The 14658-nt window shown below is 39.6% G+C and overlaps 1 protein-coding gene across 1 annotated transcript; it reads right to left on the bottom strand.

Moving 5' to 3' along the window:
• Positions 1 to 177: 177 nt before the first annotated feature.
• Positions 178 to 6060, bottom strand: LOC104551996 (ovalbumin). Its single transcript, XM_061996068.1, has 7 exons — positions 5893 to 6060; positions 5239 to 5289; positions 4108 to 4236; positions 3290 to 3407; positions 2004 to 2146; positions 1675 to 1830; positions 178 to 603 (listed from the first exon to the last, which is right to left on the bottom strand). The coding sequence occupies exons 1-7, from the start codon at positions 6058 to 6060 to the stop codon at positions 214 to 216; spliced, it is 1155 nt and encodes a 384-aa protein (XP_061852052.1). The 3' UTR covers positions 178 to 213.
• Between the last annotated feature and the right edge of the window lie 8598 nt (positions 6061 to 14658).

Genomic DNA, 14658 nt, shown 5'->3' with positions numbered 1-14658 from the left:
TTCTCATTCATGAGTAAATAGTATTACTCTGCAGAAAGTAAAGGCAAAGGTCTTCTATTTTAATAAGATAATTTATCTGATTTAACTTTTCAGTTTTTTTAAATAAAATATTCTGGTTTTAGAAAATATGGATGAAAGGGGGAGTACATGTTTGATACTGCAGTGCTTTGGGCCTTGTTATGAGAGACAGAAATTCTTTCAGCTTTCTTCTCTTTAAGGGGAAAAGCATCTGCCAAAGAAGAGGATGCTGTTGGTTGGCTTGTGCTTGACCAATATGAGGAAAGGGTGGTCAGCCTTAAATTCTTCAGGGGCAGGTTCTGTCCTAGCTTCTCCTGAGCTTCCCACCTCATTGCCTGATTCAGAGATTTCCACAAATGTCTCGTGGACAGCTGTAGATATCTTCAGGGTCTGTGTTGAAGAGATTCCAGAGAAATTGGCTGAGGAGCTGAACAGGTCAGTAAGGCCCAAGGCCATAAAGACAGATGTGAGATTATATTTTTCCTCAATCTTCATGCGAGGGAGGTACACTTTCATTTTCTTCTCTTCCATCACACTGGGACTGGTCCACTCCGTAAGTTTCTCAGAGGTGATTGCATTCTCAAGCTACAAGGAGACAAGCAAATAAGATCTCTGGGGTGAAAGCACAGCTACCTTTGTGGTGACCAATGGTGGGTTTTTTCTCCTTTAAACTGACTCCTCTTGGCATGGCATTTATTTTAGGTAGATATAGATGTAACTAGGAGAGGAAAACAAACTACAATTCTTCTCTGCTCTGTCCTGTTTTCTATTTCTTTAATGGGATCACTGCCAAGTAATTTTCTTAATGAGATGGCTACTCAGCAAATTTCACCTAAAGCTCTTCCCTATTTATCTTCTTTGTTCAGGAAATGTGTTCCCAAAATCACTGCGTGCTTTGAGTTGTGAGCTCTGTCTACATTTGAGACCTCTAAGTAACCAAATGTTAATGATAACCAATTACTAATACTTGAACTATCACTTGTTACTGAGGAAATTTAGCTGTGTTCAAATGCCTCTTCATTTTTGTAATTTAGATTCTTTGAATTAGTACAAGCATAGCACAAACATTTCACTGAACTCTCATTTATTACATAGCTTTTCCTATTAAGACTAAATACAGTCCTGCTAATGACAAGATCCCATGCCTGCAAAATGGTAATAAAAAAAATAGTATATCATGTATATTTTATTTTCTGAAATTGCTTTTACCATTCCAATACCCTTCATATTACATTTTTAAACAGTTTAATTTTTGAAGGTATGAAGGAAGCACGTTGAACACTGCCAAACCAAACAATAGTTAGAACTAGTAAAGCTAATGTGAACTTCACAGGAAGCTCCTCAGTGTGCAGGAATTGAGGTATAAAAGCTTTGGAGCTCAAGCTACTGGAGTAACAGCTGCTTAGCTCAGAAGCATCTGTTCTGCAGTGACCAATATTTAACGCACCAACACCATTCCTTAAGCTATCTGTGCTCAGCACAAACCGTTGCAGGATCACTGAGACAGCTGCATGCTTCTATGCAACAATCCCAGGTTGCCAGTGTTTAGATTTGTGCTGTTGAAGTGTTTCAGGATAACTTTATTGTGGAGGGCTTTGCAGCACCTGCATTTCACTGGTTTTATGGTTTTCTGTAACCCGACTGCCAGAGACATACCTTTTCCAGGCCAGAGACATCATCAGGCAACACCACCAACATGCTCAGCAACCCACTGGCATATGGAAGCTCTATGATCCTAACTTTCTCAGAAGCCACCTCTGCCACTTTAAATGAACCAATCTGAGACATCATTTGCACAGGTTTGCTTTCTTGCTGCAAAAGTAAAATGATACAGTTTTCACAAAGAGTTTTCTTAGAGTGTAGAAATATCTGCTTATTGTTAAAACTACGAATTGCTCTTGTTCAGAAAGATTGTGTAACAACTTGTCTACTCCCTTCAGAAATTCCAGGAGATGTCACCTTCAAGGTGATGTATGCCCACATACCTCAGTTATTCTGAAAGGAACTGTCTGGGTGTCTTCATCCTTAAATGCTCTCCACCATGTTCCTCTGAAGTAAATGGCATTGACAAGGACCATTTTAGTCTGGGGACCCACAGAGCTCGGTTGAAGGATACTTTTGATCATTCCTTTAAGAATGCATGGGAAAAGAGAAAACGTATATAAAACATCTTACTTGGCAATCACAACATCAAATGAAGGGTATAGGATTTGTGGGGAGGAGAGTATAGTGCAGAAAAATTATTTTGGTTTTGCAGATGTAATCTTCTTCCAAGGTTGATCTGCTCACTACTGTTGGCAATAGCTGGTTCCCTCTCTGTGAAGAATTATGAGAGATATAAGACCAGACATGTACTGGTTAGAAAATCATTAAACCTGTACATTTTGTAACAATGGGAAAAACCATTGGAACCTTTTATCCTAGGATAGTCTCCAACCCACACAGTCGACTTACAAAGCAAAGTTGAAAGGAGACATCTATATAAAGAAGACAGCAGGAAAGGAAAACAGACTTTTACTCTGCATTTCTCATACTTTGTTCATATACTTTGCAGTCCTCATACACATAGCTAAGTCCTCCTGTAGTCCTTTCCCAACAGTAGCTTAATCTGGTTTTCTCCTTCAATGTAGGACACCACACCAGAGGTTGTGTGATTATGACTATTTTAATTTCAGTTAAAATTCAGTATCTTTTATCTGTGTTTGCTGTTTCGTGTTTCGAGCATGATGAAATGTTCTGAGTGGGCCAGGAACCACATGGAGATGCAGTAGGGTAAAAAACACCAATTGTGTTATATGTCTTTCTATGCATTTCATACAACTCTGTGGTTTTCCATTGCCCTTTACCTGTCAGGATTTCTCAAGGACATTATGACTACATACCCCACTCAACTCCACACAACAACTCTGGGAAGCCTGAGAGTGAAGCACAGTGATCAAAGGATATCCAGATTCTCAACATTAGTGTCAAACTACTTGTCAGTTTGTACAAAGCATATACTAATGCTTTTCCTCTCAGCAAGACTGAAAGTATTACATACCCACAAAGCCCTTTACAGATAGGGAAAGTCCTCTAAAACAGATGTGTCTGAGGGGGAAAAAAAAATCATACAATGTTAGCTTAATCTCTGGGAACTGATCTGTTATCCAGGAGAAGGAAGAGAGAGAGATATTTTGGATTTTTTTGTTGCCTGACTGAAGCATTCTGATGTGCTGTTCAAATATGGTTGTAGAAGGAAAAATGGCTATGCCTATACTTGGCTTGCTCTTACCCTTTGTCTGACTTTCAACCCAGGAATTAATGAGCTCTCTCGCTTGATCTGCAGCAGTTTGAAAGCTGATGCTTTCCAATCCTTCTTTATACAGTTCCTTCACACATTGTATGTATTCCTGCAAAAGAAGAGTATGCAATTTTCAGAATGTCAAGGCATTTTGCAAATGTGAAATGCAAGACTGAAATTAACAGATGTGAAGAATCTGCATATTAAGGCTAATCAGTAAGCCATGATTCTAGATCATAAGCATCTTATAATTCATAGGCATCTCATTTTGACATTCATTGATTCAAGAAAGAACATAAGATCACATTTTAGCAATTTTTTCCAGAACTGAGTTTGACCCAAAAATGGTATACTTTTCAGTTGAAGTATGGGTTGTTTTTTTTTTGTTTTCCCTATTTTTTAACTGTTTATTTTGCAATAGTATTTTCCCTTAATTTCAAATAAAATATTCATTTTAATGGGAAAACAGGGAATATTTTTGAGAACCTGAAGTTATTTTTCAGGTTTGTTTTACAAGTTGAGAAACCTGTTTAAGTTAGCTCTTCCCCAACAAAAGTTACCTTTAATTACAGCTTGACATGATTGGACCGTGATCATTGTACTTCACACAAATATCTTTTTGGCTAGACATATTTTTTCTCAAGACTGTGGAGGGTTGGGGCTGTTCTAGAGAGAAGTTGTTAATACCGTCTTCTATATGGAAGAAAAATTCTTTAGCAGAACCTAGACTTCTGCCAGTGCTTTTGCATTACAAAATGGTGCAGCTTTGACATGGAAATACACTCCAATAAAATCTTAGAGCAACTCACCGGCAGGATTGGGTATGTGTCTTGAGCATAAATTCTGCTGGCAAAGCCAACTGAATAATTGGCACTTGGTTTGGTGATTTGGGCGAATATGTCTTTAAGTGAAGTGTGGACGCTTTCAGATGCGCTGCACTGAATCTTTGGCACAAACACAAATAAAAAGATTATGTTACTCTAGTTTTAGTAATTAGTAGATTTTTCATACTACACAAGAAGACTAGAGTAGTTCAAACATTTCTGCTTACAGAACTGTCCTGGATGTCTTGTTGCTATAAGTGCACCAGTGTAGTAATTTAATATATATAATTCTGTGCTGTCATTTCCTCCTATCTCTCTCAAGGGGACTCTTAGTTACCTGCTACAGTAATCTAGCTCCAGCAGATCAAGTAGGCCTCATCCATTCCCAGATCGTCCTATTCAACCAGTAACACCCAGTTATAGAATCATAGAATCGTAGAACAGTAGGGGTTGGAAGGGATCTCTAGAGATCATCTAGTCCAACCACCCTACCAAAGCAGGTCCACCTAGATCAGGTCACACAGGAATGTGTTCAGACAGCTTTTGAAGACCTCCAAAGAAGGAGACATCAAACTCTCCCTGGGAAACTTGTGCCAGTGCTCCATCACCTGAACAGTAAAATAGCTTTTTCTTATGTTTAAATGGAACATTTTGTGTTCCAGCTTCTTTCCATTACCCCTTGTCCTGTCACTAGATACAACAGAAAAAAGTGATGCCCCATCCCCCTGACATCCATCATTTAGATATTTGTAAATATGGTTTTATTTGTAATTATCTTATATATATATATAAATATCTTATATATAGATAAATATGTTATATATAAATGTCTTATTTGTAAATATCTTTTATCAGTCACCTTGTCTAAGCATACCAATTTCTATAATTTTCCATGCTTGCCCAATATTATGGTACCAGGTTTCATCTTATGCTTGTTCTGAATCCTCTTTTACCTCTCTTCTCTCTTAACTGTTGTGAAAAAGTATTCCCCCAACTGCTGGATGCAGAGCACTATCTGCTTGTCAGAGAGAGGCTGAAACTGCTAAGAGACTTCTTTATCCAGTAGATTTTGTTCCCCCAGGAGAAGGTGACATAGAGATGAAATGATTTCTGTACCTGTGATTCAATAGTCTCTCCAGATGCTGTGATTTTATCAAAGGGAACAACCTGTGATTGAAAATAACAGCAGTTGAAATAACAAGTATGAAAAAGAAAAAGGTTGTGCAACTGAGATTAATGGGTATAGTTTGAAGTAAGCCTATTGGCTAACTGAGAAGCTGAATGACTCAAGAAGTGCATTACCTCTGTACCACCTTTACTGTTACTGGATTAGATGATCTCTTTCTATTGAACATCCAGAAACCATCTTCAGTATGTGCTATTAATAATACCTTCTTTCCATAACAAACCAGCCACAAAGAAAGGGAGAGCTATAGGAAACCTGTGTGTGACATTTTTCAGTCTGGAAACATATTTTGGCTCTTTTGCTGGAGATTTTATCTACTTTCCTTACTCCAAAGAAAGGACCACTGAAATCTGTTATTGTCTTTGAAAATCTTACTAAAAATGATAAAATCAAAATTTAAATTCAGTTTCAAGATTTCTGGCTGATATATTTATTTAACACCATGGGAGTTTGAAGTGGCCACATCTTTTGATGACTCTGGATCCAGTTTTTTCAGTCTCTGAGCTATTCAAGGCATGTTATCATATAACTGTTATGGCTCTTTTGAGCAGCAGGGAGGTTTATATCCTTAATTGTAGCCTTACCTTCTCTATCTGAGACCTGGTGTTTTCTTTTGCACCTAGATAGAGCAGGGACAGAGCTGAAAGGATGGCCAGGGGTGAGTAGAAGATGTTCTCATTGACATGCTGGACTTTCAGCTCCTTGAATACATCAAAACAAAGTTCCGTGCTTGCTGCTCCGATGGAGCCCATTGCAAAACCAGTATTGTCTAGAGCAAACAGTAGAAATACAATGTCAATGTAATAATGGAACAACACAAATGCAGTGAAATGCAATTCAATAGTCATTTTTAGGCAATGAGATGCAAACAAGCAGTTTTGAAGTCATTCTGTGGTAACGTGCCTATTGCTATGCTCACTTCTTATGCATGTTAGAAACTCTGCATTCGTAAATCTATTTCTTTACACATTTTTATTCAGTTACCTTTTGCCTTTAAGACTTCAAGGGTCTTAAATTTGTATGTGACATCTGTTTACCTTTTCAAAGCAGGCAAACCACAGTTACCTGCACTTTTTTCATTTAGTGAAGACTTGAATTTCTTAGTGCTTTGTAGTAGCTTTGAGGAAAATGAGAAAATATGATCTGTCTTTGATATACTTGCAATGTTGAATATTTAAAGTGCAAATTCTATTAGATTTGCTCTAGGTTTTGACAGATGTAAGTAAAAGCAGAGACTGGCTGATTATTTTTATTTTCTAAAAATGTATAAGTGCAATAAAATAACTATTTGTTGCACAAACTTTTACTTACTGTTGGTAGATCTTCAAAGGATTGTATCTTTACCCTTGTTTTATTAATGGAAGCATGGACAGGCAATATAATTTTTATAAGGTTACCTAGTCAAGGAGAGATGCTGATGCATAAAATTCATATTGCACCCTATTGTGCTTTCAGATATAGCTTTCATTGCTTAAATATATCTATGGATACTACACTGTAGCCTTTCTGAGAAATTAGGTTTTGTTAGTGACATTTAGACAGAATAGAAATGCAGACACAATAAAATAGTATGTCTACAATAATACAGCACTGTTAAATGAATACTTGTTACTGGCATAGACCGATAAAGCTTTATGTTTGTTTCAAGGCTGGACAGTGGAAGTGCTCTGTAGCCACTGTGCTTATATAAAGCACAACTTTTGAGGTCAGCATGAATTTAATTTCCTTTCTTTATGGAAATTTCTAGAAATTACAAAAGTTTTTTGTCTTTCAAAATCCAGCCTCTATGTAGGTGCTTAATGTTGGGGTCTCAAGCATTAAACTCCATTCAGGTTTGTAGTGACCACACTTGTGAATATACATGTACACTCACATTTTTCTCACTTCCCTTTCTGTGTACAAGTTTACACTTATAGATTATTCTTACTAAAATGTAAATCTGTATCCCCACACACATCTTTATCTTGTGTGGTGTCACCATCTGTGTTTTCCAGGAGTGCAACTGTCACAGAAACTTCACACTAATTTTAACCTAGCAAATTCGCTAAAAGCCACAGTTTTGCTCTCAGTGCACTCTGTTGAACCAAAATCAGTCTTAAAAGATACAGAAGAAAAGGATAAGCTGCTCTGAAGTAAAAGAATATTTTAAGCACAAATAAAAAACTTTCAAAAGGTCTCCTGAAAAACAAATACTCAGTTTTTACACAAAGTAAAATAGCAAACATATACACACAGATGAGATGATTTGTAGAGAATATCATATGAATATTCTGTCCTTAAAGATACCAAATAATTATCTTTTTAAGTGTAGGCATAAACAAGAAATAGTTTATAGACAAGGTAAATTTTCCTAGGGAAATGCTTACCTTTCGAGCTTCAGCACCAAAGGCAATACAGCTTTCCAGCTCTATGTAGACAGACTGCCTGAGCCCTTGGGAATTTATGCAGTCCGAATTGAGACCCAACTGCTGCTGCCCATGAGAGGTTTGACCCTTGACACCATGAAAATAATTTAATGGAATGAGGTCAGATTTTAGTTACAATGGCTCCTTTTCTGATTGAAGAGAGAGCAAATATTAGGTTTTTTTTGTTCTGTATAACAAAGTGTTTTCCACCAGTACGTCAGGACTGATGGATTGGAGGAAAGACTGGGAAATAATGCTTACATTTCTTTAAGCTTCATTTGCAACTAGATACTGGGATATTAAAAAATGTGAAAACCTCAGTGATGGAAAATATAATTAGCAGTTATTAGTCAATTTGTCAGTAATTAGTCACTTTGTTATTATGTCTTAGTAACAGACCTGTACTCTTTCACTTGATCCTTCTTGAATGTACAAAATGCAGCTGAGCCAAACTAGACAGAAGTCAAGTGAGAACAGATCTTGGCCTATTATTCTCCTAACAAGACCGGGGGAATAAAGAAGGGTGCACATGAGGAAACCAGTTGAGATGAAAGTCAAAAGCAGGCATATTTTCTTTGCAAAGTTGGGATGTTAAAAAAAGATCTTTTGATGGGTACAGAGGTTTGATAGCAAACTACTTTGTTCTCAAGGGATCATAACAAAATATGGAGCTCCAGACAAAGTAAAAAGTAGTCAATTCCATATGTGTTTGTAGTATATGCTTGCAACGTATCCCTCAGATCTTCCAGAGGTAACTTAATGTCCTGGCAGATGACAGGGGAACTGTGAAATCCAGCTAAAAGAGTGTTCACGGTCTATGGGACAATCATAATGTACAATAGCAAATATATATCAGTTATAAAAGCTTTTGTTCTGTATTGAAATAATGGAATGGACAAACAGTAAAGAAACCATTCTGTCCTTTGTAAAGCACTATGTGATTTTTAAAAGGGAGGGGGAAAATCCAGAAGTCAGTATGACATAATTCTTTAGAAGATACATGGAGGTGTCTGTGATCTCTGTCAAGGAGAAGAGGTGGGCTTCTGTACTGGTGCTGAAAGTTTATACGGTGCAGTTTTCTTTGCCTCAGTCTGCTTTCTTTTGGGAAAATAAACATTCCATAGAAATCTATGTTCTCTTGGCTGAGTTGATATCACCAAGGCAGCCTGAGAATATAAAGCAAGTGTAATTTTTTTCTGTTGTTGGATCTCTACTCCACAGGTATCAAAACAATGGTTTGATTTGGTTTAGTTTTGATTTTTTTCATTTTCCCACAGACAGTCTGACAAATACGTATTTATACTTAAGCACAGGATAATTCTTCTCACTTGTTTTTTAAGTCAAGCCTACTACTTCTGTTTTAGCCTTTAAGAAAGACTAAAAAGCTTGTCTAATAGAAGTGCATGTCAGAAAATTTTATCCTTACTTCTAAAAAATATGTTAGTATATTGATGGAGAAAGGGAATGGAGAATGAGTCTAACAGGTATGTACAGCTGTGTACATATATTCTACTTAGCTCTTCCTATCTGTTTGTTAATACACGTATCAATATAGACCAGGTGGCAAGTGGTCCTGCCACACTGAAATATCCAGGTGAAATACAAGGAAAAGCAGGACAGTTTTTTCTCTCAGTGAGGCAAGGAAATATTTACCAGATAGCCAGGCGCTGGAGAGGCCATCCAACCTCAAAGGGTTGCTTCCACATACTCTAAAGCATTAAGAGAGTGCTGATAAGGTAACTACATTGCACTGGTGCAGCCCTGCATTGAATACTGTGTGCAGTTTTGGTGCCTCAGTATAAGAAGGACATCAAACTATTACAGTGTGTCCAGAGAAGAGCAACCAAGATGGTAAAAGGCACTGAGGGCAAGATCTACAAGGAGTGGGTGAGGTCACTTGGCTTGTTCAGCTTGGAGAAGGCTGAGGAGTGACCTCATCACAGCCTACACCTTCTTCAGAGGGGGCAGTGGAAGGGGAAGTGCTGATCTCTTTCTGGTGACCAGCGATAGGACATGAGAAAATAGAATGAAGCTATATCAGGGGAAATTCAGACCGGATATTTAGTCACTGAGGGGGTTGTCGGTCACTGGAGTAGGCTCCCCAGGGAAGTGGTGATGGCACCAAGCCTGTCAGAGTTCCAGAAGCATCTAGATATTCTTAATCATGCAGGTTACTTTTAGGTAGTCCTGTGAAGAGTATGGAGTTGGACTCAATGATCCTTTTATGTCCCTTCCAACAAGATATTGTGTGATTCTATTAATCTATGTATCTACATGTAATAAGCAGTGTTGTCACACTGCTTATAGTGCACCTCAGATTTGGGCCACAATTTTCACAATTTATCCCTTTTTTGTTCAGGACTACTTTGCATTTATAAGGATTTTTTTCAATTTCTATTGCATTGGTCTTCCATTACTTCATGTAAGGCTTGGCCAGTACATTTAATTCAGTCAAATATGCCTTCTCAGTGTCCCTCAAGACTCTTTCCTAAACAGCTACGATTCTCCTTCCTTTAATCTGGCTTCTTGTATATGAGTTACATGTGTCCAGACCTGTGTCACAGTCCCAGCTCATCACAAATGGCCTGTGTTTTAGAATGTAACAAAGACATTCAGGAAGCAGCTGCAGTTTTATCAGTGATCATTTTTTCACACCGTCACACTGCAAGTAGGTAAAAATTATCCCAGAGGTCTTTTTTTAAAGCTGGTAAATTTGACTTCCTTGTAGTGTCCTGGTTCTAGACCTTCACAACAGTTTTTTATGTGTTTGATGCAAAAGTTCATTTCATGAGTTATACAAAAGCTATTTTTTCTCTCAAAGAATTGGAGTTTCGGACTGAGAACACACTCACAATAAGAAAAGCCATGGAGAATAAGAAACTCTTTTTTGATAGTGTATGAGAAAGATGTGCTATGCTCTTTCCTTAGAGGCCTGTTTTGGTTTTCTGTGCTCAAACTGATAATTAATGCAAAGCTGGTTGTAAGCAATAGAATGTACCTGTGAGCAAATTTATGACTGGATCAGAACAGGCCACCAGCATAGTGTCCACACACAAAAGACAGTTGTATAGTCTGCTTGACATAGGGTATAGAGTGTAGGCAAGCCTTCCTGCAGTTGAAGGGCTACCTGGGAGAACTAGCAATCAATTGCCCTGTCTAGCACAGCTGCGCAAAGCAGTACAAACAGTTCTGTCACAGATCCTTGTTTGACAATGCTTGCCCCAAGAAAGAGGTCAACTAAGGCTCTGCTGCCCTTTCCTCTGCCAGGCATTTCATTGTGGAGCTGTCCCTAAACCAATAGACTCTTAAGTACCTGAGCCTTGGACACCTGGGAGTGTAAAAGGCACTTTTTATCCAAAAGGCTATGAAGTCTAGGTCAGCTCACAGATCAAAGCCTCTGATCCAATCACAAAAACCTACACAGGGCTTGAGGCTGTTCTCATTCCTGCTCTTTTGCCAGTAGGAAGGAGCATGTTAATTGTTTTGTGCTTGTCTTCATTCCACATTGTGAATCTGGAAACTATCTTTCTATGAGGGACAGAAGCAACCATTCACAGACAGAAGTTATTTTACCCAGAGTGATGATAAAACTAAGTAACTTGTTGTCATTGCAGATCTTGCTGTTGTAACTATCCATGATGACTTCTCTCTCAGTTTCCCTGTAGGACTGCATTCTTTCCCCAGTCTCAAGAAAATTAGGTGTCTGGTCACGTTCCTTCAGACAGGAGCTCACACCTTTCTGGAGCACCACTCTGCCACTCTGAAGAGATGTACATGCTGACAGTGCTGCCTTGATCTCTCACAGACTGTGATAGAGCTATTTGTCATTTAGATCCCATCTCAGGTGTTATATTCATTTTAGCTTGGCTGGCACAGGCTCAGATTTCATTGTGCATCTGAGAATTTCTTAATACTCCCCCATGGATATTTGATCTGATTAGATTGATGACATAACTCTTGGTGATCACATCCCACAGGTCAGCAACAGGTTGAATGGGAGTATTTGCCCCAAAATCTGAAGATTGTTCTAATTGTTATCAAAGGAGTTTTAGCCTCATCTACATGCAAAGCCTCTCCCTTACTCCCATCCATGCCATATACCTTGCTGCTGAAGCTGTCTTGTATGATGAAGGTGCCTTCATTCTGACTGAGCTCAAATGCAGAAAGAAAGTTTATGAAAGCTGTAAGCAAGGAGAACCCACCAGGCAGGAGTATAGAAGCTTTCCCCATGCATGCAAGAAAGGAATTTGAAAAGCAAAAATTCTGCTGAAGGGAAAACTGAGAAGGAATGTGAAGTGCAGGAGGTAAAGCTTCTTTAGATGGGACAGTAAAAAGAAGACTAAGGAAAAGTCAAGATGATCAGGGAAGGTTCCTGCTTATTTGAAAGAGTGACTAATTTTCAGAAAGAGAAAGGAAGAGCAACCAGAGTACTACAGGTCTCCACAATCACTGAAAAGGTGTAGTGCACTACTGCAAGGCACTAGGGATAATGTTAATTATGATCTATGCTAAGAAACGCACTCAGAGTCTCTAAGACATTGAAATACTATTTATTCCAGCTAATGTTAAAGGATAAAAAAGGATAGTGTAGATAATCTGACATTCCCTCAGATGCAGGGAACCTCAAGTTGTGCAGCACTGGACAGACCATCAGTCAAGAAACAGTGTGCAGTGCATAACCCATCCATGGAGATGGATGTTCAGTGGCACTTTGGTCCTTAGAACTCTTGTGGGATTTTCTAAAAAACAAAACAATGCAATTAATTTCTACTGTGAAACAAAACAAAAGATGTTCACATGAAAATATGCTGCTTCATTTGACAGTAAATGCAAGCACACAGCTGGTACAATCGCCCATGCCAAGTGTGAACTACCTTTGGATTTGTTTTGGATAGATGGTGGTAGTGCAGTGTATATGGTGTATCTTGATTTCAGTAAAGCATTTGACACTGTCTCCCACAGCATCCTGACAGCAGAACTGAGAAAGTGTGGGCTGGATGATCAGGTAGTGAGGTGGATTGCAAACTGGTTGAAGGCAAGAAGGCAGAGAGTTGTCATCAATGCGGCAGGGTCTAGTTGATGGTCTGTATCTAGTGGAGTCCCTCAGGAGTTGGTGCTGGGACTAGTACCATTCAATATCTTCAGTAACGACCTTTCTGAGGGAACAGAGGGCACTGTCAGCAGGTTTGCTGATGTTATGAAACTGGGAGGAATGGCTGACACCCCAGAAGGCTGTGCTGCCATTCAACGAGACCTGGACAGGCTGGAGAGTTGGGCAGAGAGAAATCTGATGAAATTCAACAAGGGCAAGTGTAGAGTCTTGCATCTGGGAAAGAAGAACCCCATGTACCAGTACAGACTGGGGAATGAACTCTTAGAGAATAGCGTAGGGGAAAGGGACCTGGGGGTCCTGGCGCACAGCAGGATGAGCATGAGCCAGCAATGTGCCCTTGTGGCCAAGAAGGCAAATGGCATCCTGGGCTGTATTAGAAGGGCTGTGGGCAGTAGGTCGAGGGAGGTTCTCCTCCCCCTCTACTTTGCCCTGGTGAGACCACATCTGGAATATTGTGTCCAGTTCTGAGCCTCTCAGTTTGAGAAGGACAGGGAGCTGCTGCAGCACAGAGCCACAGAGATGATAAGGGAAGTGGAGCATCTCACTTCTGATGAAAGGCTGAGGGAACTGGGGCTCTTTAGCTTGGGGGAGACTGAGGAGTGATCTCATTAATGTTTATAAATGCATAAGGAGTGGGTGTCAGGAGGATGTAGCCAGGCTGTTCTCAATGATGACCAATGATAGGACAAGGGGCAATGAGTTTAAACTGAAACACAAGAGGTTCTAAAGGAATGCAAGGAAGAATTTCTTCACTGTTCAGGTGAGGGAGCACTGGAATGGGCTGCCCAGATGGGTTGTGGAGTCTCCTTCTCTGGAGATGTTCAAAACCCACCTGAACAAGTTCCTATGTGACCTACTAGATGGTCCTGCTCTGAGGGAGGGGTTGGACTAGATGATCTTTCAAGGTCCATTCCAATCCTTAATAATCTGTGATTCTATGTGATACCTACAAGTTTCTTCTTTCTAACTGATACACAAAGTTTACCTTGTAGCCCAAGGGTTTGTGCAGCACAGCACATGATGGGAAACCAGCCTATACACTCAGCATAGCATAGGTCTGTGCCTTCTTGTGTCAACTATTATGTGGATCACTAATTCTTTGATGTACAATTGTATTTGGGGTCAAGTCACTACAGAAGGTTCAAAGCCAGCACAGACCTACGAAGAGCAAATCTCTCCTGACCAACCTCATTGTCTTCTAGGATACGATGGCTTGTTCTATAAACAAGGAGAGAGAAGAGGATATTGTGCAACCTTTAGTAAAGCCTTCAGAATGATCTTGCAAAATAGCCTTGTAGTTGGAGAGCTATAAACTAAGTAAGCAGACAATATTGTGTGTGGCAAAAGAGCTGGTCTGCCAGGAGCAGCAGGAGCAGGGTTACTCCATGAGGGCAGTGAGACAGGCCAAGAGTCACCCACTCCCAAAGTGGGCAATGTCCTCACCAGATAGTGCCCCACTACAAGATCTGATCACAGGCAGGCAGAACTGAATGCCAGTAACCAAGTCCATCAACAGCCATGGACATAACAAGAGAAGAGCCAGTTTCACAGTCCATCTAGAGAGTCCAAGGTTAGGGAGCAGTAAGAGCTGGCTGATCCTTGTGGGATGGAAGACTCACTGACCAAGGCCCAGCCCTATGGCACCTGAGCAAGCAGGACAGATTCCGAAATAATGGCAGGTCCAAGCAAGTCTTCAGATCATAAAGCAATATAGCAACAGGGCAGGTCCAAAATCAAGCCAGGAAGTCAATCCACAAGTGAGAACTGGGATCCAGTGACCACCAGGCAGGTTCATAGTGATGGAGCAGGGCTAAGGTCAAGGTAAGAAATTG

Source organism: Colius striatus, chromosome 4 (assembly GCF_028858725.1).
Source record: "Colius striatus isolate bColStr4 chromosome 4, bColStr4.1.hap1, whole genome shotgun sequence".
NCBI classification, from domain to species: domain Eukaryota; kingdom Metazoa; phylum Chordata; class Aves; order Coliiformes; family Coliidae; genus Colius; species Colius striatus.
Note: the sequence above shows the minus strand (reverse complement) of the source record. Positions and strands in the feature narration are given on the sequence as shown.